At 40.4% G+C, this 24,446-nt stretch overlaps 2 protein-coding genes across 2 annotated transcripts in view; one reads left to right on the top strand and one right to left on the bottom strand.

Annotated features, from left to right (window-relative positions):
• The window catches only part of pex14 (peroxisomal biogenesis factor 14), a 103,310-nt gene extending 98,182 nt beyond the window's left edge, over window positions 1-5,128 (bottom strand). Inside the window, exon 1 of the mRNA XM_071371932.1 lies at window positions 5,001-5,128. Coding sequence (XP_071228033.1) covers window positions 5,001-5,048 — 48 coding nt within the window. The 5' untranslated portion in view covers window positions 5,049-5,128. The remainder of the gene's footprint in view (window positions 1-5,000) is intronic.
• A 556-nt stretch (window positions 5,129-5,684) lies between these two features.
• dffa (DNA fragmentation factor, alpha polypeptide) lies at window positions 5,685-23,599 on the top strand. Its single transcript, XM_071371929.1, has 6 exons — window positions 5,685-5,873; window positions 18,486-18,644; window positions 18,973-19,130; window positions 19,377-19,572; window positions 19,855-19,982; window positions 20,973-23,599. Exons 1-6 carry the CDS (start codon window positions 5,780-5,782, stop codon window positions 21,183-21,185), a joined length of 948 nt encoding a protein of 315 aa, XP_071228030.1. The 5' UTR covers window positions 5,685-5,779; the 3' UTR covers window positions 21,186-23,599.
• The last annotated feature ends 847 nt before the right edge of the window (window positions 23,600-24,446 follow it).

Here is a 24,446-nt window from a genome sequence, read left to right as displayed (position 1 = left end):
ACAATAAGACTGCCATGTTCAAATGAAACATTTCAGTCACTAGTCCATTTCTCCATCAAAGTCTTGGGCTTGTAGGACATTTCTTCTTATGAGTATTGCACCATTGGAATAGCCCTCTCAGAGAGCTGGCATTTATTAGACTATTCAAGGGGAGTTGGGTTGAAGCATTTAAGTTTGATAAGAAGGTAAAACTTATAAACAATCACCTCTAGCCAGCTTCCACACAGTACCCTGCCCTGAACCTTAGAGACTGCTAATTAAATAGTTTAGCCTCTGTCCCTCTCCTCGCCCCACCTGGGCTCGAACCAGGGACCCTCTGCACACATCAACAACTACCTACCACGAAGCATCATTAACTATCGCTCCACAAAAGCCGCAGCCCTTGCAGAGTAAGGGAAACAACTACTTCAAGGTCTCAGAGCGAGTGATGTCACCGATTGAAACGCTATTAGCGTGCACCACGCTAACTAGCTAGCAATTTCACACCGGTTACACTAACCTATGTACATAGAGTCGTTGATCGGTCACTTTAATAATGTTTACACACTGTTTTACCCACCACTACATGAACAGTACCAGACAAAAGTTTGGACACCTACTCATTCACAGGTTTTTCTTTATTTTTACTATTTTCTACATTGTAAAATAATAGTGAAGACATCACAACTACGAAATAACACATGGAATCATGTAGTAACCCCCCCCCCCCCAAAAAAAAAGTTTAACAAATCAAAATATATTTGATGACAACTTTGCACACTCCTGGCATTCTCTCAACCAGCTTCACCTGGAATGCTTTTCCAACAGTTTTGAAGGAGTTCTCACATATGCTAAGCACTTGTTGGCTGCTTTTCCTTCACTCTGCGGTCCAACTCATCCCAAACCATCTCAATTGGTTTGAGGTCGGGTGATTGTGGAGGCCAGGTCATCTGATGCAGCACTCCATCACTCTCCTTCTTGGTCAAATACCACTTACACATCCTGGAGGTGTTGGGTCATTGTCCTGTTAAAAACAAATGATAGTCCCACTAAGCGCAAACCAGATGGGAGGACGTATTGCTGCAGAATGCTACGGTAGACATGCAGGTTAAGTGTGCCTTGAATTCTAAATAAATCACCGACAGGGTCACCAGCAAAGCACCCCCATACTTCACGGTGGGAACCACATGCGGAGATCATCCGTTCACCTACTCTGCATCTCACAAAGACACAGCGTTTGGAACCAGAAATCTCCAATTTGGACTTTGGATTTCCACCAGTCTAATGTCCATAGCTCATGTTTCTTGGTAACAATTCGACCATGAAAGCCTGATTCACGCAGTCTCCTCTGAACAGTTGATGTTGAGATGTGTCTGTTACTTGAACTCTGAAGCATTTATTTGGGCTGCAATCTGAGGTGCAGTTAACTCTAATGAACGTATCCTCTGCAGCAGAGGTATTTCTGGGTCTTCCTTTCCTGTGGCGGTCCTTGTGAGAGCCAGTTTCATCATAGCGCTTGATGGTTTTTGCAACTGCACTTGAAGAAACATTGAAAGTTCTTGAAATTTTCCGGATTGACTGACCTTCACGTCTTAAAGTAATGATGGACTGTCGTTTCTCTTTGCTTACTTGAGCTGTTCTTGCCATAATATGGACTTGGTCTTTCACCAAATAGGGATATCTTCTGTATATCACCCCTACATTGTCAGAACACAAGCGATTGGCTCAAATGCATTAAGGAAAGAAATTCCACAGATGAGCTTTTAACAAGGCACACCTGTTAATTGAAACACATTCCAGGTGACTACCTCATGAAGCTGGTTGAGAGAATGCCAAGAGTGTGCAAAGCTGTCAAAGGCAAAGGGTGGCTACTTTGAAGAATCTCAAATATAAAATATATTTTGATTTGTTTAACACTTGTTTGGTTACTGCATGATTCCATATGTGTTATTTCATAGTTGATGTCTTCACTATTATTCTACAACGTAGAAAATAATAATAAAAAAAAAAAAAAACATGGAATGAGTAGGTGTGTCCAAATGGTACTGTATATACTGTATTTTAGTCTTGGCTCATCCTATATGTACACACCTTTTCTATTCATATACTGTCCGTACAGTCTATACACACCATTCACATACAGTACATATATATTTATTTATATTCCGGATTTTGACATCGCTCATTCTGATAGGTCTTAATTTCTTGTTCTATTTTCTACTTTTAGATAATGTGTGTATTGTTATTGTATTGCTCGATATTGCTGCATTGTTGGAGCTAGAAACATAAGCATTTCCCTGCACCTGCGATAACATCTGCAAAACTGTGTACACGACCAATAAACTTTGATTGGAATTGCTTTCATAGAGGACTATTTTGAATTGTGAGGATGAACACACAATTTGTTTTCGTCATGAGCAAAAGTTATTGGTTTACTACCCAAAGTTGCAAATCCATTTTATAAACACAGGAGACTGGATAAAAGAGTGGGGCAGTATAGCAGGAACAGCTCAATTTAGCGGTCAAAACTTGATACTATCACACTGTATAATGGGAAATAAGGTGAATGACTTCATTGACTAACATCTCTGAACAGGGAAAAGGACCCTAACCATCACCACATTTAATGGAAATGCATTAGGCCACATGGTATAAAGAAACAATACTCCAAGCCACTGCTTCATACTACTTGTCAGACAGAGACAACTCCTATTGTATACTGGTCTTTGGGATGGGATTAGTGTAGAGTTACGAGGATGGCTTTTGACCATTTTTGGGAATTCCTCATGTCTTAATAATTATGGGATGTTGGGTACTATATTTGTTGAATATCATATGAATCCTTTAGACGTTTTAGGTTGTAGTTATTATAGGAATTATAACGCGTCGACTATTTCTCTCTATACCATTTGTATTTATATACCTTTCACTACTGGATGTTCTTATAGGCACTTTAGTACTGCCAGCCTAATCTCGGGAGTTGATAGGCTTGAAGTCATAAACAGCGCTGTGCTTCAAGCATTGCTAAGAGCTGCTGGCAAACGCAGTCAAGTGCTGTTTGAATGAATGCTTACGAGCCTGCTGCTGCCTACCGCCGCTCAGTCAGACTGCTCTATCAAATCATAGACTTAATTATAATATAATAAATAAACACAGAAACACAAGCCTTTGGTCATTAATATGGTCAAATCCAGACACTATCATTTTGAAAACAAAACATTTATTCTTTCAGTGAAATAAGGAACCATTCCGTATTTTATCGAACGGGTGGCAACCCTAAGTCTAAATATTGCTCTTGCATTGTACAACCTTCAATGTTGTCATAATTATGTAAAATTCTGGCAAATTAGTTCACAGTTCACAACGAGCCAGGCGGCCCAAACTATTGCATATACCCTGACTCTGCTTGCGCTGAACGCAAGTGACACAATTTCCCTAGTTAATATTGCCTGCTAACATGAATTTCTTTAAACTAAATATGCAGGTTTAAAAATATATACTTCTGTCTATTGATTTTAAGAAAGGCATTGATGTTTATGGTTAGGTACATTTGAGCAAAGATTGTCCTTTTTTCAGCAATGCGCTTTTGTTAAATCATCACCCGTTTGGCGAAGATGAAGTAGGCTGTGAATCGATGATAAATTAACAGGCATCGCATTGATTATATGCAACCCAGGACAAGCTAGTTAACCTAGTAATATCATCAATCATGTGTAGTTAACTAGTGATTATGTGAAGACTGATTGTTTTTATAAGATACATTTAATGCTAACTAGCAACTAACCTTGGCTCCTTGCAACCTACTAGGTCCCTTTGACGCTGCACTTGCGTAAAAGGCAGTCAGCCTGCCACGCAGTTTCCTCATGGATTGCAATGTAATTGGCCATAATCGGCATCCAAAAAGGCAGACTACCGATTGTTATGAAAACTTGAAATCGGCTCTAATTAATCGGACATGCCGATTAATCGGTCGACCTCTAGCAGGAAAGAGATGAAACGTGGATCAAGAAGGCATGGGCTTGCCTTGGGCTCTGTTTCAACATATCCCTTTTTTATATGACAGGGGTTCCACACGTTGTCGTGACACAAGTTGTGTGGGAAAAATATGATTTGTATTTAATTTTTTATAGTTCCATTCTTGGTGTTGACTGTGATCAGGTTAGCCTAAGTCTGTCTTGTATATTTAATTAACAAAATAACAATTGATTTCGTGTGAATATGCCATTCTATTATTTTGAAAATACATTTTATTAGTCGTATGTTTCTTAGGACCTGCCTAAAATGAATTAATAATGGATTTTTTGGTAATGGTGTATATTCAATGGATTTATTAAAACAGTCCACCCACATGGGACTACATCTCCTCCCACTCCTGCCAGCATGTGCATGGAGATATAAAATGCTTATCCTGGCAAGAATGTGGTAAATGAATTGGGCTCTAAAAAAACATTAACCAATTATACATTTTTTTTACAGGCAACATACCGTAAAGTCTGTCTGTAAAGTGTATACGTGTGTCTTTTATTTGAAAGATTATTTCTCGCTGATATGAAAGATAAGGGGCATGTCAACATATGTTTAGAAAACCGGTTTGAAAGCTTTGACTATTTGCTTTTCTAAAACACAACGTCGAAATTGTAGTTCGCATGGGGCCAAATGTGGGTAAATGTACACGCTGAAACCCGTACATATGGAGAAGGGTTTTCGAGCGCTATTACTTCGCTAGCTAGAGTATTGACATTTGCGATTCTCTTTGAACTATTACCTACCTAGACACCATGATAGCTACATGACTTTCACATGTATAGAAAGTATGGGTAGTTTCGTGGCCTTCACCTGTCAACACAGAAACATTGAAACTTTTTCGAGCTAGCAAGCTAGACCAAGCTAGCAACTAACGTTAGCTGTCTAGCTTAATCATAGCTAATTCATAGGTTCAAGCAAATGTAATTCATAGGTTCAAGGAAGTGCAATATGCAACTACAAACCATTATATAAGGTATGAAAGTATAAATAGAGACCTGTGTTTGCGGATCAGGTTGTTCAGAAGATGCCATCTTTCCCAGCATACTCCTCTTCTAATCGATTCATTCGGGAACGATTGCTTAGGCCTGAATAAGGACGACTGGACTAAAACTCGGACATTATGTTTATATATATTTTTCGTTCTTTCTATTATGTTGAGGCAATATAGTAAATATTATTTTCTGAATAGATCGTATATATATTTTATATATATATATATATATATATATATATATATATATATATATATATAAATCAGTGGAGATTGCTGAGAGGAGTATTTGATACTATTCTACTCATTCCTCTCCAGCCATTACCACGAGCCCGTCATCCCCAATTAAGGTGCCACTAACCTCCTGTGATATATATATATATATATATATATATATATATATTATTATTATTTATTTTTCTTATTCAACTTTCTTCAAAATCAGGTCCGTTTGACTTTAAATCGCAAAACACTACATTTCCCATGAGGGCTTAGATCCAAGCTCAGGACTTCCGTTTTTGCGGATATGTCAAGAAGGTGCATACCGTGAACGACTGTTAGGTATGGTTTGGTTTAGATATATATTTTTTAAATATGTGATTTTAATTTTTATATGCATTTTTTTTTTACTTTTCAAAATCAGACCTTTGACTTTAAATCGCATAACACTACATTTCCCATGACATCATGTCAGGACTTCCGTGTTCGCGTTTGAATCTGCCAAGAAGGTGCATGCAGTAAACTTCCGTAAGGTTATTTAACTTTTGGCATAACAAAATAGTGATGTCTGAACTAAAACCTTGTAAGGTGTGTAATTTTACGCGACAACAATCATACGGTTTGGTTGTTCCTTCTCTGGACCAACTAAAGATGAAAGGTACGCTAATGAATGTTGTAAACAGCTGTCTAGCCAACTACAACTAGCTAAGTTAGCTAGCTAAGCTAGCTAACTGTGCGTGTTTTAGAACAGTTTTGGTAGCTACTATAGATAGTATTCCTGATGAGCTGTGAGCATGCATTCCTCCTTAATGAAGACAAGTAATTGTAACTACGTGTCATATAAATAAAACCAAATGCAGAATACATTTTGCTAGCCTAGCGCCAGGTAGATATCTGTATGTAGCAGCATACGTTGCCACTGTATCAGCTGTTAAATAATATAATGTTTACAGTATCTATTATTCGTTCATTGGGAAATCAACTGGCAGTCAACTATGATCTCTAATCTTCGTGAATCATCACTACATTCTGGAAACTGTATGAGCAACATTTTGCTCTGTATACTCTACATATTCGACTTGTACAAACTTGATTGAATTAGATATGGCACCTCAGCAGACCGAGGTAAAATTAGTTGTATACTGGATATTCGGTGTATATCTGTTTTCTCTAGTCAATGGCTATTGAACCAACCATGCTATGACTATGAAGATAGTTTATTTGGAATCAGGGGTGGATGGAGAACAATCCATACTTTTTTTTCTTGTTTGTTTTTTGGGATATCGCCAAGGTCCGATATGATAAGGAATATTTTCTAAGTAAGAGAACATGAACCCTTTTTTTTTTTTTTTTTTATACATTTAACCTGTCTTCTCTTGAGATGAAAGTTTTTTAGTTTTTTTTAAGTTACATTTTTAAATCATACAAATAGGAAAATGTGTCTCTAAAATAAACAGATGTTCATTTAAGTTCTGGGCCCATACATGTTAAAGGGAAAAACTTTTTTTTTTTTACTTCATATTCATCATCTCCAGCACCACCCCAACATCAACATCCAATGACATCGGTGGGCTTTTAACCAGTTACAAGTAGGCATTGCCTACTAATTGTCTGCTAATTGGTTGATGTCATTGGAAGCACTTGTCTTCCTCTATTTTTTTTACTACAAAACATAGAAATGTGCCACCTTAACATATGTTGATCTTGGGGTGGTGCTGGAGATGATAAACATTAAGTTGAACAATTTAGAAATGTCCCTTTTTAAACTTTTTTTATTTCACCTTTATTTAACCAGGTAGGCCAGTTGAGAACAAGTTCTCATTTACAACTGCGACCTGGCCAAGATAAAGCAAAGCAGTGTGACACAAACAACAACACAGAGTTACACATGGAATAAACAAATGTACAGTCAATAACACAATACAAAGTCTATATACAGTGTGTGCAAATGGCGTGAGGAGGTAAGGCAATAAATAGGCCATAGTAGCGAAGTAATTACAATTTAGCAAATTAACACACGAGTGATAGATGTGCAGATGATGATGTGCAAGTAGAAATACTGGTGTGCAAAAGAAAGTAAATAAAAACAATATGGGGATGAGGTAGGTAGATTGGATGGGCTATTTACAGATGGGCTGTGTACAGCTGCAGCGATCGGTTAGCTGCTCAGATAGCTGATGTTTAAAGTTAGTGAGGGCAATATAAGTGACCATCTTCAGCGATTTTTGTAATTCGTTCCAGTCATTGGCAGCAGAGAACTGGAAGGAAAGGCAGCCAAAGGAGGTGTTGGCTTTGGTGATGACCAGTGAGATATACCTTCTGGAGCGCGTGTGGTTATCGTGACCAGTGAGCTGAGATAAGGTGGAGCTTTACCTAGCGAAAACTTATAGATGACCTGGAGCCAGTGGGTCTGGCGACGAATATGGAGCGAGGGCCAGCCGACGAGAGTATACAGGTCGCAGTGGTGGGCAGTATATGGGGCATTGGTGACAAAACAAATGGCACTGTGATAGACTACATCCAGTTTGCTGAGTAGAGTGTTGGAGGCTATTTTGTAAATGACATCGCCGAAGTTGAGGATCGGTAGGATAGGTAGTTTTACGAGGGTATGTTTGGCGGCATGAGTGAAGGAGGCTTTGTTGCAAAATAGGAAGTCGATTCTAGATTTAATTTTAGATTGGAGATGTTTAATATGAGTCTGGAAGGAGTGTTTACAGTCTAGCCAGACACATAGGTATTTGTAGTTGTCCACATATTCTAAATCATAACCGTCCAGAGTAGTGATGCTAGTCGGGTAGCGGGTGCGGGCAGCGAACGGTTGAAAAGCATGCATTTAGTTTTACTAGCGTTTAAGAGCAGTTGGAGGCCCCAGGAGTGTTGTATGGCATTGAAACTCGTTTGGAGGTTTGTTAACACAGTGTCCAAAGAAGGGCCAGATGTACACAGAATGATGTCGTCTGCGTAGAGGTGGATCAGGGAATCACCCGGAGAAAGAGCGACATCGTTGATATATACAGAGAAAAGAGTCGGCCCAAGAATTGAACCCTGTGGTACCCCCATAGTGACTGCTAGAGATCCGGACAACAGGCCCTCCGATTTGACACACTGAACTCCATCTGCAAAGTAGTTGGTGAACCAGGCGAGGCAGTCAGTTGAGAAACCAAGGCTGTTGAGTCTGCCGATAAGAATACGGTGATTGACAGTCGAAAGCCTTGGCAAGGTCGATGAAGACGGCTGCACAGTACTGTCTTTTATCGATGGCGGTTATGATATCGTTTAGTACCTTGAGCGTGGCTGAGGTGCACCCGTGACCAGCTCGGAAACCAGATTGCACAGCGGAGAAGGTACGGTGGGATTTGAAATGGTCAATGATCTGTTTGTTAACTTGGCTTTCGAAGACTTTAGAAAGGCAGGGCAGGATGGGTTTGGGTCTAGAGTATCACCCCCTTTGAAGAAGGGGATGACCGCGGCAGCTTTCCAATCTTTAGGAATCCCAGACGATACGAAAGAGAGGTTGAACAGACTGGTAATAGGGGTTGCAACAATGGAGGTGGATAATTTTAGAGAGGGTACAGATTGTCTAGCCCAGCTGATTTGTACAGGTCCAGGTTTTGCAGCTCTTTCAGAACATCTGCTATCTGGATGTGGGTGAAGGAGAAGCTGGGGAGGCTTGGGTAGTAGTTGATAAGGTAGCCAGGTTGAAAGCATGGCCAGCCGTAGAGAAATGCTTATTGAAATGATCGATTATCGTGGATTTATCGGTGGTGACAGTGTTTCCTAGCCTCAGTGCAGTGGGCAGCTGGGAGGAGGCGCTCTTATTCTCCATGGACTTTACAGTGTCCCAAAACTTTTTGGAGTTAGAGCTACAGGATGCACATTTCTGTTAGGAAAGCAAAGGCTAGCTTTTTCAAACTGACTGCGTGTATTGGTTCCTGACTTCCCTGAAAAGTTGCATATCACGGGGAGTATTCGATGGTTGTACAGGAAGTTTTTGTGCTGTTCGCGGGCAGTCAGGTCTGGAGTGAACCAAGGGCTATATCTGTTCTTAGTCCTACATTTTTTTGGAAAGGGGCATGCTTATTTAAGATGGTGAGGGAATTACTTTTAAAGAACGACCAGGCATCCTCCACTGACGGGATGAGGTCAATATCCTTCCAGGATACCCGGGCCAGGTCGATTAGAAAGGCTTGCTCGCAGAAGTGTTTTTGGGAGCGTTTGACAGTGATGAGGGGTGGTCGTTTGCGGACTCATAACAGATGCAGGCAATGAGGCAGTGATCGCTAAGATCCTGATCGAAAACAGCAGAGGTGTATTTGGAGGGCAAGTTGGTCAGGATAATATCTATGAGGGTGCCCATGTTTACGGATTTGGGGTTGTACCTGGTGGGTTCCTTGATAATTTGTGTGAGATTGAGGGCATCTAGCTTAGATTGTAGGACTGCTGGGGTGTTAAGCATATCCCAGTTTAGATCACCTAACAGAATGAACTCTGAAGATAGGTGGGGGACAATCAATTCACATATGGTGTCCAGGGCACAGCTGGGAGCTAAGGGGGGTCTATAACAAGCGGCAACATTGAGAGACTTATTTCTGGAGAGATGTATTTTTAAAATTAGAAGCTCAAACTGTTTGGGCATAGACCTGGAAAGTATGACAGAACTTTGCAGGTTATCTCTGCAGTAGATTCCAACTCCTCCCTCTTTGACGGGAAATGTTGTAGTTGGGTATGGAAATCTCAGAATTTTTGGTGGCCTGCCTAAGCCAGGATTCAGACACGGCAAGGACATCAGGGTTGGCGGAGTGTGCTGAAGCAGTGAGTAAAACAAACTTAGGGAGGAGGCTTCTGATGTTAACATGCATGAAACCAAGGCTTTTATGGTTACCTCTCTTAATGTCATTGAGTAAGGATAAGAGAGCTTGCATCTCTGGTTGCACTAGTTATGCTGGGTGAGGTCACCGCATGTGTGGGAGGTGGGACAAAGGAGGTATCTGAGGCATGTTGAGTGGGACTAGGGGCTCCGCAGTAAACTAAAACAATGATAACTATCCTAAACAACAGTATACAAGGCATATTGATATTAGAGAGAGACATAAAGCAATCACAGGTGTTGATTGGAAGAGCTAACTAAGACAATAATAGGAAGAGAGAACAGCATCAGTTAAATTCAAGAATTTGTATTTAACTATCTTTGTGTCATTTATACAACATTTTAAGAAAAAACTTTAACAACTAACCCACATTTCTTCTTAAAGAATCTTGTAAGAGTATGTTGACTAACGCAGGCTTCAAGCTTCCTTTTAAGTAATTTATTTTGCAGTTAATCGCCATAAAGCCTACCAGTATGCAAATTAGGCAGTCAAATGAATGACTATCTTACCGATGCGATTCGGTAGGCTACTGACGAGTCATTAAAATAGCAACCAAAAAAACAGCATTGTGTGTGTTTGTGGAAAGAAAGGCAAAGATCATAGACCATAGCTATGATTGTAGCTGCTTGTCCTTGTTATGGGGCAGCACTGGACTTAGCCCTGGACAGTACTGGCCCTGTCCTCTCATTAGTGCTCGGCTGAGAGATGAGCCTTCAGAGGCACCATCAACTATCTACACACAACATGTATCCCTCGATAAATTACATACAAACTTTACAGGTGAAACTCTGGTATAGGATCTGCTTTAGAACAGAAGGCCCTGGATCTCCCCGGATTCTCTCTCCCTCCCCTGATTCAGAATATATAATTTCCATAGTCATGGCACGCCATTTATATAAGAGCTATTGATGATTGAAATCCTAAATCTGACTTTTTAAAATATTTTATGTAATAAAAACATTGTGGATTGTTTTCCATCCATCCCTGAATCAAAATATACCATCTTCATAGCCATGGAAGGCTTGGTTCAATAGCTAGTGACTAGAGAACCGAATATCCAATATAAAACACATTTTACCTCGAACCTCTACGGGACATCCCTTAAATTCCTAAAATGCTACTCACTAGGCGTGGTGCTGTCTTAACAAAAGTCACATCCCTGCCCACAAGATCTAGAATATAACTAAAATTAGTATAATCATGTGTTTTGTGGAAATACATACAGTGCCTTCAGAAAGTATTCACACTCCTTGACCTTTTCCACATTTTGTCGTGTTACAGCCTGATTTTAAAATGGATTAAGTTGAGATTTTGGGTCACAGTGCAATAATAGTGTTTTAATATGATTTTTGAATGACTACCTCATCTCTGTACCAGAAACATACAATTATCTGTAAGGTCCCTCAGTCGAGCAGTGAATTTCAACCACAAAGACCAGGGAGGTTATCCAAAGCCTCGCAAAGAAGGGCACCTATTGGTAGATGGGGAATTTTTATTTTTAAAAACAGACATTGAACATCCCTTCCAGTATGTGTGAAGTTATTAATTACACTTTGGATGGTGTATGTATACACCCGGTCACTATAAAGATACAGGCATCCTTCCTAACTCACTTGCCGGAGAGGAAGGAAAACTGCTCAGGGATTTCACCATGAGGCCAATGGTGACTTTAAAACAGATAGAGTTTAATAGCTGTGATAGGATGAATCAACAACATTGTAGTTAGTCTAAAATACTAACCTAATTGACAGAGTGAAAAAAGGGAAGCTTGTAAAGATATTCCAAAACATGCATCCTGTTTTGAATACAAAGCGTTATCTTTGGGTCAAACACATCACATCACTGAGTACCACTCTTCATATTTTCAAGCATGGTGGTGGCTGCATCGTTATCAAATCAAATTTATTTATATAGCCCTTCTTATATCAGCTGATATCTCAAAGTGCTGTACAGAAACCCAGCCTAAAACCCCAAACAGCAAGCAATGCAGGTGTAGAAGCACGGTGGCTAGGAAAAACTCCCTAGAAAGGCCAAAACCTAGGAAAAATCCTAGAGAGGAACCAGGCTATGAGGGGTGGCCAGTCCTCTTCTGGCTGTGCCGGGTGAAGATTATAACAGGACATGGTCAAATGTTCATAAATGACCAGCATGGTCAAATAATAATAATAATCACAGTAGTTGTCGAGGGTGCATCAGGTCAGCACCTCAGGAGTAAATGTCAGTTGGCTTTTCATAGCCGATCATTGAGAGTATCTCTACCGCTCCTGCTGTCTCTAGAGAGTTGAAAACAGCAGGTCTGGGACAGGTAGCACATCCGGTGAACAGGTCAGGGTTCCAAAGTCGCAGGCAGAACAGTTGAAACTGGAGCAGCAGCACGACCAGGTGGACTGGGGACAGCAAGGAGTCATCATGCCAGGTAGTCCTGAGGCATGGTCCTAGGGCTCAGGTCCTCCGAAAGAGAGAATTAGAGCGAGCATACTTAAATTCACACAGGACACCGGATAAGGCAGGAGAAATACTCCAGATATAACAGACTGACCCTAGCCCCCCGACACAAACTACTGCAGCATAAATACTGGAGGCTGAGACAGGAGGGGTCAGGAGACACTGTGGCCCCATCTGATGATACCCTCAGACAGGGCCAAACAGGCAGGATATAACCCCACCCACTTTGCCAAAGCACAGCCCCCACACCACTAGAGGGATAACTTCAACCACCAACTTACCATTCTGAGACAAGGCCGAGTATAGCCCACAAAGATCTCCGCCACGGCACAACCCAAGGACAGGAAGACCACGTCAGTGACTCAACCCACTCAAGTGACGCACCCTTCCTAGGGACGGCATGGAAGAGCACCAGTAAGCCAGTGACTCAGTCCCTGTAATAGGGTTAGAGGCAGAGAATCCCAGTGGAGAGAGGGGAACCGGCCAGGCAGAGACAGCAAGGGCGGTTTGTTGCTCCAGTGCGTTTCCGTTCACCTTCACACTCCTGGGCCAGACTACACTCAATTATAGGACCTACTGAAGAGATGAGTCTTCAATAAAGACTTAAAGGTTGAGACCGAGTCTGCGTCTCTCACATGGGTAGGCAGACCATTCCATAAAAATGGAGCTCTATAGGAGAAAGCCCTGCCTCCAGCTGTTTGCTTAGAAATTCTAAGGACAATTAGGAGGCCTGCTTCTTGTGACCGTAGCGTACGTGTAGGTATGTACGGCAGGACCAAATCGGAAAGATAGGTAGGAGCAAGCCCATGTAATGCTTTGTAGGTTAGCAGTAAAACCTTGAAATCAGCCCTTGCCTTAACAGGAAGCCAGTGTAGGGAGGCTAGCACTGGAGTAATATGATCAAATGTTTGGGTTCTAGTCAGGATTCTAGCAGCCGTATTTAGCACTAACTGAAGTTTATTTAGTTCTTTATCCGGGTAGCCGTAAAGTAGAGCATTGCAGTAGTCTAACCTAGAAGTAACAAAAGCATGGATACATTTTTCTGTATCATTTTTAGACAGAAAATTTCAGATTTTTGCAATGTTACGTAGATGGAAAAAAATCTGTCCTTGAAACCATCTTGATATGTTCGTCAAAAGCGAGATCAGGGTCCAGAGTAACGCCTAGGTCCTTCAGTTTTATTTGAGACGACTGTACAACCATCAAGATTAATTGTCAGATTCAACAGAAGATCTCTTTGTTTCTTGGGACCTAGAACAAGCATCTCTGTTTTGTCTGAGTTTAAAAGTAGAAAGTTTGCGACCATCCACTTCCTTATGTCTGAAACACAGGCTTCCAGCGAGGGCAATTTTGGGGCTTCACCATGTTTCATCGAAATGTACAGCTGTGTGTCATCCGCATAGCAGTGAAAGTTAACATTATGTTTACGAATGACATCCCCAAGAGGTAAAATATATAGTGAAAACAATAGTGGTCCTAAAACGGAACCTTGAGGAACACCGAAATTTACAGTTGATTTGTCAGAGGACAAACCATCCACAGAGACAAACTGATATCTTTCCGACAGATAAGCTCTAAACCAGGCCAGAGCTTGTCTGTGTAGACCAATTTGGGTTTCCAATCTCTCCAAAAGAATGTGGTGATCGATGGTATCAAAAGCAGCACTAATGTCTAGGAGCACGAGAACAGATGCAGAGCCTCGGTCTGACGCCATTAAAAGTTAATTTACCACATTCACAAGTGCAGTGTCAGTGCTATGATGAGGTCTAAAACCAGCCTGAAGCATTTCGTATACATTGTTTGTCTTCAGGAAGGCAGTGAGTTGCTGTGCAACAGCTTCTTTTTTTTTTATTGAGAGGAATGGGAGATTCGATATAGGCCGATAGTTTTTTAAATATTTTCTGGGTCAAGGTTTTGCTTTTTCAAGAGGCTTTATTACTGCCACTTTTAGTGAGTTTGGTACACATCCTGTGGATAGAGAGCCGTTTATTATGTTCAACATAGGAGGGCCAAGCACAGGAAGCAGCTCTTTCAGTAGTTTAGTTGGAATAGGGTCCAGTATGCAGCTTGAAGGTTTAGAGGCCATGATTATTTTCATCATTGTGTCAAGAGATATAGTACTAAAACACTTGAGTGTCTCTCTTGATCCTAGGTCCTGGCAGAGTTGTGCAGACTCAGGACAACTGAGCTTTGGGGGAATACGCAGATTTAAAGAGGAGTCCGTAATTTGCTTTCTAATGATCATGATCTTTTCCTCAAAGAAGTTCATGAATTTATTACTGCTGAAGTGAAAGCCATCCTCTCTTGGGGAATGCTGCTTTTTAGTTAGCTTTGCGGCAGTATCAAAAATACATTTTGGATTGTTCTTATTGTCCTCTTCGATACTGCACGGTACTGTCTTTCCAAGCTAGTCGGAAGACTTCCAGTTTGGTGTGGCACCATTTCCGTTCCAATTTTCTGGAAGCTTTCTGGAATTTCCTCCCGCACTGGTATTTTCTGTATACCAGGGAGCTAGTTTCTTATGACAAATGTTTTTAGGGGTGCGACTGCATCTAGGGTATTGTGCAAGGTTAAATTGAGTTCCTCAGTTAGGTGGTTAACTTCTTGCCGCACGGATCCCTTTACCGGGATCATTTTCGTAAACAACCGCTGAATTGCAGAGCGCCAAATTCAAAAAATAATACAAAAAATATTTATAATCATGAAATCACAAGTGAAATATACCAAAACACAGCTTAGCTTGTTGTTAATCCACCTATCGTGTCAGATTTTGAAAATATGCTTTACAGCGAAAGCAATCCAAGCGTTTGTGAGTTTATCAATCACTAGACAAAACAGTAAGAACAGCTAGCCCCAAATTAGCTTGATCACGAAAGTCAGAAAAGCAATAAAATTAATCGCTTACCTTTGATAATCTTCGGATGTTTGCACTCACGAGACTCCCAGTTACACAATAAATGTTATTTTTGTTCGATAAAGATTAGTTTTATAACCAAAAACCGCCATTTGGTTTGCGCGTTATGTTCAGAAAACCACAGGCTCGTTCCGGTCCTGAAAGGCAGATGACAATTACAAAAAGTATCCGTAATGTTTTTTATAATCAATCCTCAGGTTGTTTTTAACATACATAATTGATCATATTTCAACCGGACGGTAACCTATTCAATACTACAGAGAAAGAAAATGTCGAGCTACATCTCTCGCGCGCAGGAACTAATCAAAGGACACCTGACGCGTTTTGAAAAATCTCACTCATTTTTCAAAATAAAAGCTTGAAACTATGTCTAAAGCCTGGTCACAGCTGAGGAAGCCATTGGAAAAGGAATCTGGTTGATACCCCTTTAAATGGAGAAGGGGCAGGCAACGGAACAGGGATTTTTCCAAATAAAAGGCACTTCCGGGTTGGATTTCCTCAGGTTTTCGCCTGCAAACTCAGTTCTGTTATACTCACAGACAATATTTTGGCAGTTTTGGAAACTTTAGAGTGTTTTCTATCCTAATCTGTCAATTATATGCATATTCTAGCATCTGGACCTGGGAAATAGTCAGTTTACCTTGGGAACGTTATTTTTCCAAACATAAAAATTCTGCACCCTAGCTGAAAGAAGTTAACTGATTTTTGTCCTCTGACGTCCTTGGGTAGGCAGAGGGAGTCTGGAAGGGTATCAAGGAATCTTTGGGTTGTCTGAGAATTTATAGCATGACTTTTGATGATCCTTGGTTGGGGTCTGAGCAGATTTGTTGCGATTGCAAACGTAATAAAATGGTGGTCCGATAGTCCAGGATTATGAGGAAAAACATTAAGATCCACAACATTTATTCCATGGGACAAAACTAGGTCCAGAGTATGACTGTGGCAGTGAGTAGGTCCGGAGACATGTTGGACAAAAGCCACTGAGTCGATGATGGCTATAAAAAGTGATTGAGTGGGCTGCATAGATTTCATGACTAGAAGCTCCCCCTAAATTGAAATTTTCTATCGTAAATGTTAGCAACACCTCCGCCTTTGCGGGATGCGCGGGGGATATGGTCACTAGTGTAACCAGGAGGTGAGGCCTCATTTAACACAGTAAATTCATCAGGCTTAAGCTGTGTTTCAGTCAGGCCAATCACATCAAGATTATGATCAGTGATTAGTTCATTGACTATAACTACCTTGGAAGTGAGGGATCTAACATTAAGTAGCCCTATTTTGAGATGTGAGGTATCACAATCTCTTTCAATAATGGCAGGAATGGAGGAGGTCTGTATTCTAGTGAGATTGCTATGGCGAACACCGCCATGTTTAGTTTTGCCCAACCTAAGTCGAGGTACAGACACGGTCTCAATGGGGATAGCTGAGCTGACTACACTGACTGTGACTACACTGACTGGCTAACAGCCTGCTGCCTGGCCAGCACCCTATTTCATTGTGGAGCTAGGGGAGTTAGAGCCCTGTCTATGTTCATTATGGGTATGCTTGTCATTGAAAAGGACTAGGGAGTTGTTTAGGATAAATATAAACGGAATAGAGCTAATCACAAGCAATATCCTAGAGGAAAACCTGGCTCAGTCTGCTTTTCAACATATACTAGAAGACAAATTCACCTTTCAGTAGGACCATAACCTAAAACACAATGTCAAATATACACTGGAGTTGCTTCAAGACAACATTTAATGTTCCTGAGTGGTCTGGTTACAGTTTTAGCTTAAATCGACTTGAAAATCTATGGCAGACTTGACAATGGCTGTCTAGCAATGATCAACAACCAATTTGACAGAGCTTGAATAATGTGCAAATGTTGTACAATCCAGGTGTGCAAAGCTCTTAGAGATGTACCTGTAATCATTGCCAAAGGTGATTCTAACATGTATTCACTCATGGATTTGAATACTTATGTAAATTAGGTATTTCTGTATTAGATTTTTCAATACATTTGCAACAGTTTCTAAAAACATGATTGTCATTATGGGGTATTGTGTGTAGATGGGTGAGAAACAAATATATTTAATCAATTTGGAATTCAGGCTTTAACACAATAAAATGTGGAATAAGTCAAGTGGTATGAATACTTTCTGAATGCACTGTAGCTAGATAATAATGCAAGTAGTAAGTACTGTACCAAACTAACAGTGATGTAAATAGGGGTGGCAGGTAGCCTAGTGGTTAGAGCATTGGGCCAGTAACTGAAAGGTTGCTAGATCGAATTCCCAAGCTGAAAAGGTATAAATCTGTCGTTCTGCCCCTGAACAAGGCAGTTAACCCACTGTTCTTAGGCCGTCATTGTAAATAAGAATTTGTTCTTAACTGACTTGCCTCGTTAAATAAAGGTTAATAAAAAAATCAACTGGGGTGTAAACTCTGATCGCCGGTCTGCAAAAAGTAGAAAATTGATGGGCAAAAAGAAAACGTTGGTAAACTGTGTTTACCCTCCGCTACACCACTGCAAACTACAAATGAAAGCTAGCAACACACTTCATCTAGGCCTATTACACTTCAGTGAGCATGCAGCAATGCAGAAGTGCAAAGTTCCACTTAACTGTCTCTCAGCCACAAATGGTGCCCTGTACTGCTTCTGCATTCATCCCGGTCATCAGCAACATACCACTAGATCAGGTGCTTCTGATATCAATAAGTTAGCAAAGGTTAGCTTAAAGGGCTATGGGTTGCAGGGAATCCCGCCTGGGGTAGGATTTGCCTATTGTGACTTTTGTCATCACACTATCATATGTTTTCTGACCATTTTTATTCATGAAGTGCTCATGACACTCATGCAGGTGGTATAATCAGGGTGTCAAGGCTAAATACTACAACGCATATAGATGTCATAACATTATTACATTTATCATTTCTAAGTTATGAGTGATGCATGCTATGAAGCTCTTGTTATGGTGGCAAGTTCAAGTAAAGTGTTAGTAATCATTCATTCCATATACATGTTTATGTACCTGCACGTTTCTGTAATTCTACCTCTCAGGAAGCGAATCTCTTGGGTTTAGCCCAAGTACCTCCGTCTCTGTGGTATTAGAAGATGATGGGACAATAGTTGAAGATGAGGCCTATTTCTTGTGCTTACCTACAAACACAAAGTTTATGCTCTTGCATGAAAAAGAGACGTGGGCCCCACTACGAAGAAGTAAGCTTTTTTTTTGTTCTGTCAATGCAAATTTGTGTTGTCATATTAGGCTATAGTCATTGTTTAAGCCTACTATTGTGTGATCAGTCATTTTGCGGTTTCTAAGTTGATCTATCTGCAGTTTGAGTCAACCTCTTGGGAAAGCACATCCTCTGACATTCTATGCCTATATTCCAAGAGTATGTTTGTTTTTTTTGCTTGTTTTTTGGGCTAACTAGTTAAAGACCAAACTCTGTTCTTTGATTATGTGGCATTGGTCATCTGTATTAGCTCTCCCAGGTTGCATTCCCATACTAACGCATAGTGATTTTCTACCATGCTACTATAGTTGATGGCGGCACAGCTTGGATGACCAGGGAGTCTGTGAATCTTGAGAGCGATGCTGTGGACAGCTCAATCAGTGGGATCGAGCCCTGGTTCTACCTGGCCCAGCAACTCAAGAAGGACCTGGCCAGCATCATACTGATGTCGGAGGCAGATTTACAAGTAGGGTAACTTCAATAACATTTCCACCATCTCCCCTCTCACATTTAAATGTATAAATATAGAATATCTTGTTAAAGTTAGGTCCTATTCCATCAGATAAAAGCAACATTTATGGCTACAGCGGGTATGGTATAAATATTGTGTATACTACTTCAATACAAAGCCCCCTTAGCTTTATGTTTATGTGCTTGAGGATAGCTGTATGTGTAATAGCGAGAATAACATGTATACTTTTGCGTGTTCCAGACCCTAGTGGACGTGCCTTGTTTAGAGCTGGCCTCAGCCCTGGGCTTCCCGGAGAGGAAGGCGCTGAATCTCCAGGACACTCTACAGAGAGTGTTGGACCGCAGGGAGGAAGAGCGACAGTCCAAGGAACTGCTCCAGCTCTACCTCAAGGCAGTGGAGAGAGAAGACAGTCAAGAGGCAGAGCCTAGAAATGACGGTGAGACCGCTATCAGGAATAAAATGGGATCAATCTGTTAGAAGATCCACCTATGTGAGTGGAAATGCCATTTGAAGGGGGCGAAGTGAGGGAAAGCATTTTAACTTCACCTCAAAAGTTGTAGTAGTTTATGTAAAAGCTGTGTGTGGCTTTTTTGTCACTAGATGGAGCCATTCTTTAAGCAATGAGACAACTAGCCCTGAAATATTGCCTCTAAACCTCTGGCTCAGCCAAGTTGTGTTGTGAGAGAGATCATGTTCTACCATAACCCATGTCTCACAGGGTCAGGTGATGTGGATGTGACAGACGGGCTGGCGGTGGATTCGGCATCAGGATTCATGTCCAGAACGCTGATGGTTCTCAAGGGTAAAACGAGCCCTGAGACCAGGCTCTCCAATGAGGAGCTGCAGGTATGTCACAAAGACCAACGGCTAAACGCTGCATTTGGTTATACAGGATCATATTAATAGACTGAAGTGGACCCCTCTCCTTGTCTACTCGCTCCTTGTCTACTCTCCTTCATCTGCATTGATATGAAATGGCATGCATTGTGAAAACAAAGTCCCTGGTAGGTATCCACAGTATTACAGTGATATGTCCTAAGTTATTCAGTTTAGTGCACAGAAAAAAACGAACAGGAGAGAAATACTTTCCATTATTGAGATGCACTGGATTGCGTCCCAATTCTCCCGAAAGGGTTCACTTCTCTCCACGTATTTTAAAGCATTGGATTAGTATAAGCATAGGCTAGAGGGAGTTTATTACACAGCTCCTTCCCTTTTAAATCCATGAAGGGAAGTGAACAAACGCACAGTTAAGGTAGAAGGGTAGAGAATTTGGACGCATGAAATTGTTTCCTTTACACCACATGAGGGAAATGGGAAGGCTAGAACTACAGTATATGTGAGAATTACTATATTCTGTCCACTGGGTGGCACTATCCCTCTGCACTCTTGTTTTCAGTATACACAGCATGTGAAAATGGACTGCCTAAGTACATCTTTTATCAAGCTGTTAACTCTATCACCAAACATAACTACACACCTTTTTTTTTGAAGTACAAGTGCCTGTAAATACGCCAAGTAATCCTGACAACAAAAAATAAGTTTAGAGCAGTTATAATAAGATCACTGTATACCAAGGAATTGCATTTCTTATATTGAATACCATTTTTGTCCCAACTGTATCTGTTTGAAATCCAATATCAAGGGCTTTTCACACCACTAAGTATACTCTGAGCCTCTTATCTCCCAAGTCAATTATCTTTGAAAACAATATCAATTAAATTGAACAGAATGAATGTAAGAACATTTACTTTGTCTTTCTCAGAATAGATTGCGGTTCTGATTTTAGCTGTATACAACATGAAATAAACCAAACCAAAATGTTGTCAACTGCAGATGGTGGTGAACAAAGGTGCACGGGCCATGGAGCAAGTCCTGGGCTGGGACTCTGAGAGGACATTGGCGCTGCTGCAGGCATGCGAGGAGCAACTGAACAGGCGGCTCCAGCAGGTTCAGGCCATGCAGTACCTCCGTAGCCACACACAACAACAGGCCAGCACGCAGCCCTCAGACAAGAGCCAAGCCACACAAGCCAAGCGCAGCAAGTAAGGACTAGGGGGAAGTTGCCCCTACACGCTGATCTTGGGTGAATTTAGCGTTTTCCCACTTATGGTTAGGATTAGGGAAGGGGAAACTGATCCTAAATCTGTACCTAGGGAAACTTCACCCCGGAGCCAGCTAGTAATACCCCTCTGTCTCTGACCACAGAACACACACTATCTGCCTTAAGACTGAGACGATAAGTCACTTTGGTATCGATATACGCCGCCCTCCGTAAGTATTTGGACGGTAAAGCATTTTTTCTTGAAATCGAACAATGACCATGAGGTTAAAGTGCACACTGTGAGCATTAACTTGAGGGTGTTTATCTATATCGGGTGAACCATGTAGAAATTCCGTCACTTTTTGTACATGGTCCCCCCCATTTTAGAGGACCAAAAGTATTGGGACAAATTCACTTATTTGTGCGTTAAAGTAGTAAAATGTTAAGTATTTGGTCCCATATTTGTGGCACACAATGACTACAAATATGTTGGATAATCCTGACTGAATTGTGAATAATGATGAGTGGGAAAGTTAGATGCACAAATATCATGCCCCCAAGGCATACTAACCTCTCACCATTATAATAACAGGGGAGGTTAGCATTTTTGGGGGGGGGGTATGATATTTGTGCATCTAACTTTCTCACTCATCATTGTTCATGTTTCATTCAGGATTATCCATAATCATGGTAGCATCCACATTAATGTAAGTGTTAGAAATTCAAGAAACAAATTCTGTTTTTATTTACAATAAAAATGACTCAAGTGACACAATACATTATTTACCATTAATTTCTAATGGGCACAAAATAATCTGAAACACAACCAAACCAAAAAGCAAATGCATCCAACAAGTTTGTAGAGTCAAACTCTTGATGTAATTATTGCGTGCTAGGAATATGGGACCGAATACTAAACTTTTGACTACTTTAATAAACATATAAGTGAATGTGTCGTAATACTTTTGGTACCCTAAAATCGGGGGACTATGTACAAAAAGTGCTGTAATTTCTAAACGGTTCACCCAATATGGATGAAAATAACCTCAAATTAAATCTGACAGTCTGCACTTTACCTCATAGTAATTGCTTGATTTCAAGTCCATACTTTGAGTATAGAGCCAAAATAAGAATAAATGCTTCACTGTCCCAATAATTACGGAGGGCACTGTATATCGCCTCCTGGTATCAATAAATGCTCATAAACGCTGACATTATTTGCCAAATGGCTTTGGTGCCCCTTTTGTGAGTAAATCACATGATGGCTATCTCTTTAGGTACATTAAGTAGAAGTGTTATTAGCATAGGTAGATGTTAATGACCAGAACAATTAGGGATGGACCAATTCTGCGACCCTTTTGATATGTTGTCTTGGTCTACTCCTCTGGTACTTTACCTACTCAGGAGAAAAGTGTGACACAATACCTGATTCTTGCCCCTGGAAGCTGTAACAAAATTATGGTTGATGTTAACTTAAATTGTAAGCAAATACCTTGGACAATCCATTTGTGGTCAAAGATTGGTAACCCAGTGATCTGTTGACATTATATTTAATCATATTTTCCTGAAGACTTAAAATGAGAGCTAATCGTTCCATTCCTGTCAATTTTGTATACTGAATATTGATATGTCTCCTAAAACCTTGCCAAATACTTAGCCTATTTTGCTTTCCCTTTTAGTTAATTACTTGTTTTGACTGCTCTGCATATTATGAACCAATATACATAAAATATAACTTAGAATTCATTCTTTTTGGGAAACAACCAGAATTGGTTTATCCATCTGTACTTAAACCCTGTATATTTAGGAATGTTAATGTAAGAAAGGATATCAGATTTGATATGTAATTGTGATGTAAGCGTGCATCCGTGTAGTGTGGGCCCATGTGAGCTATCTGGTTGTATTGACAGGACATCCTTGTTAATAGGACAGACTTAAAGGGCTGTAAGATCACATTTGAAACCAGTTGTTTACAACAAGGACATGGTGGCAGCAAGGAGGCACATGTCATTACAATGAGATGTCAACAGATTTATATATACAGAAAAGTGTATTCAAGGCATTTATGGTGAAACATGTTATCTTCACCTGTATTACGATGTGATTATTGTACTCCACGTGAATATTAATTGAAATGCTCTTAAGTCCGTTACGCACTCGTTATTGCTTCCAATGTTCCTTGAAAGAAAAAGGTGTGTTCAGTTTGAAATGGTGCATCTTGGGAGCCCTCTGTATGAAATGAATGAACATGTACGTACTGTACATATATTTTATCATTGAGCCACAGAGTTGTGTAATCAAAGTTTTGCATTCTGATTCATGAGGCTTTTTTTTATGGAACTGTTTAAAATGGAACTGACGTGGCAAGCGGAGTGTGTTAAGTATGACAGCTTTTCTACAATAAAGCGCACAATCCTGACATCACTGTGTTTTCATTCACAACCTTTTCATTTACTGCTTGTTATTTTTCCCAGTGTATATAAAAATGTGCTTCCCATCCATGGATAGAAGAATGTAATGCTGTGTGTTTTTTAATGAGCTAACGGCTATAGAGGATTGCCTCAGGCAGACTAATATAGGACATTTGATCCACCATTAAATGGTAAACTTAACTCACGGCTTGTGATGCCAAGATACTCTTCTCCGTATCGTCTATATATTGATCCAGAAAAAAACGTTATGGATTGTTGATATTCAATGAAGTTATTTTATATGTCATGGTGTGTATATTGTTTGGCCCTAAGATACAATTGTAAAGGAATAATGATGGGTGTGAGGGAAAAGAGGTGACTGGCTACGTACTATTGCTGTATGTGTCTCGACAGTCAGTTGATGGGTTTCATGGTGTGCACAATTCCTGTGACATTACCTCCACTTAACCAGTGTTCCTGGAATGAGCAGAAATTACATGTAAGCAGTGTGTGAAGTGTCTCAGCATTTTGGGGGGTTTTGATTGGGAATTGAATATGGTTATATTCATTTTATTGTCATTATTTCAGAATATTTCCCTTTGTTTTGCATCAACTATCAATCTGAATGTAAACCAAGTCTTTCAACCATGTTTTAGTGGTAGACATTAAACAAAACAATTATGGCATTTGTGAGGTCTGAAATGAGGTGAGTGACTTAAAGGAGGCCTTCAAGCACAATAGATCCTTTTCTTCAAAATGTCAAGGTAATGTCATCGTCCATGAGAACTCACGCAGCTTATCACAAGAAACTGTTGGCCTTAAAATAATAAAGTTAGGCTCATGCTAGAAGCAATT

The sequence above is a fragment of the Salvelinus alpinus genome, chromosome 28, assembly GCF_045679555.1.
Source record: "Salvelinus alpinus chromosome 28, SLU_Salpinus.1, whole genome shotgun sequence".
In the NCBI taxonomy this organism is placed as follows: domain Eukaryota; kingdom Metazoa; phylum Chordata; class Actinopteri; order Salmoniformes; family Salmonidae; genus Salvelinus; species Salvelinus alpinus.
The sequence above is the reverse complement of the archived record's forward strand: the minus strand, read 5'-3'. Positions and strand labels throughout refer to the sequence as shown.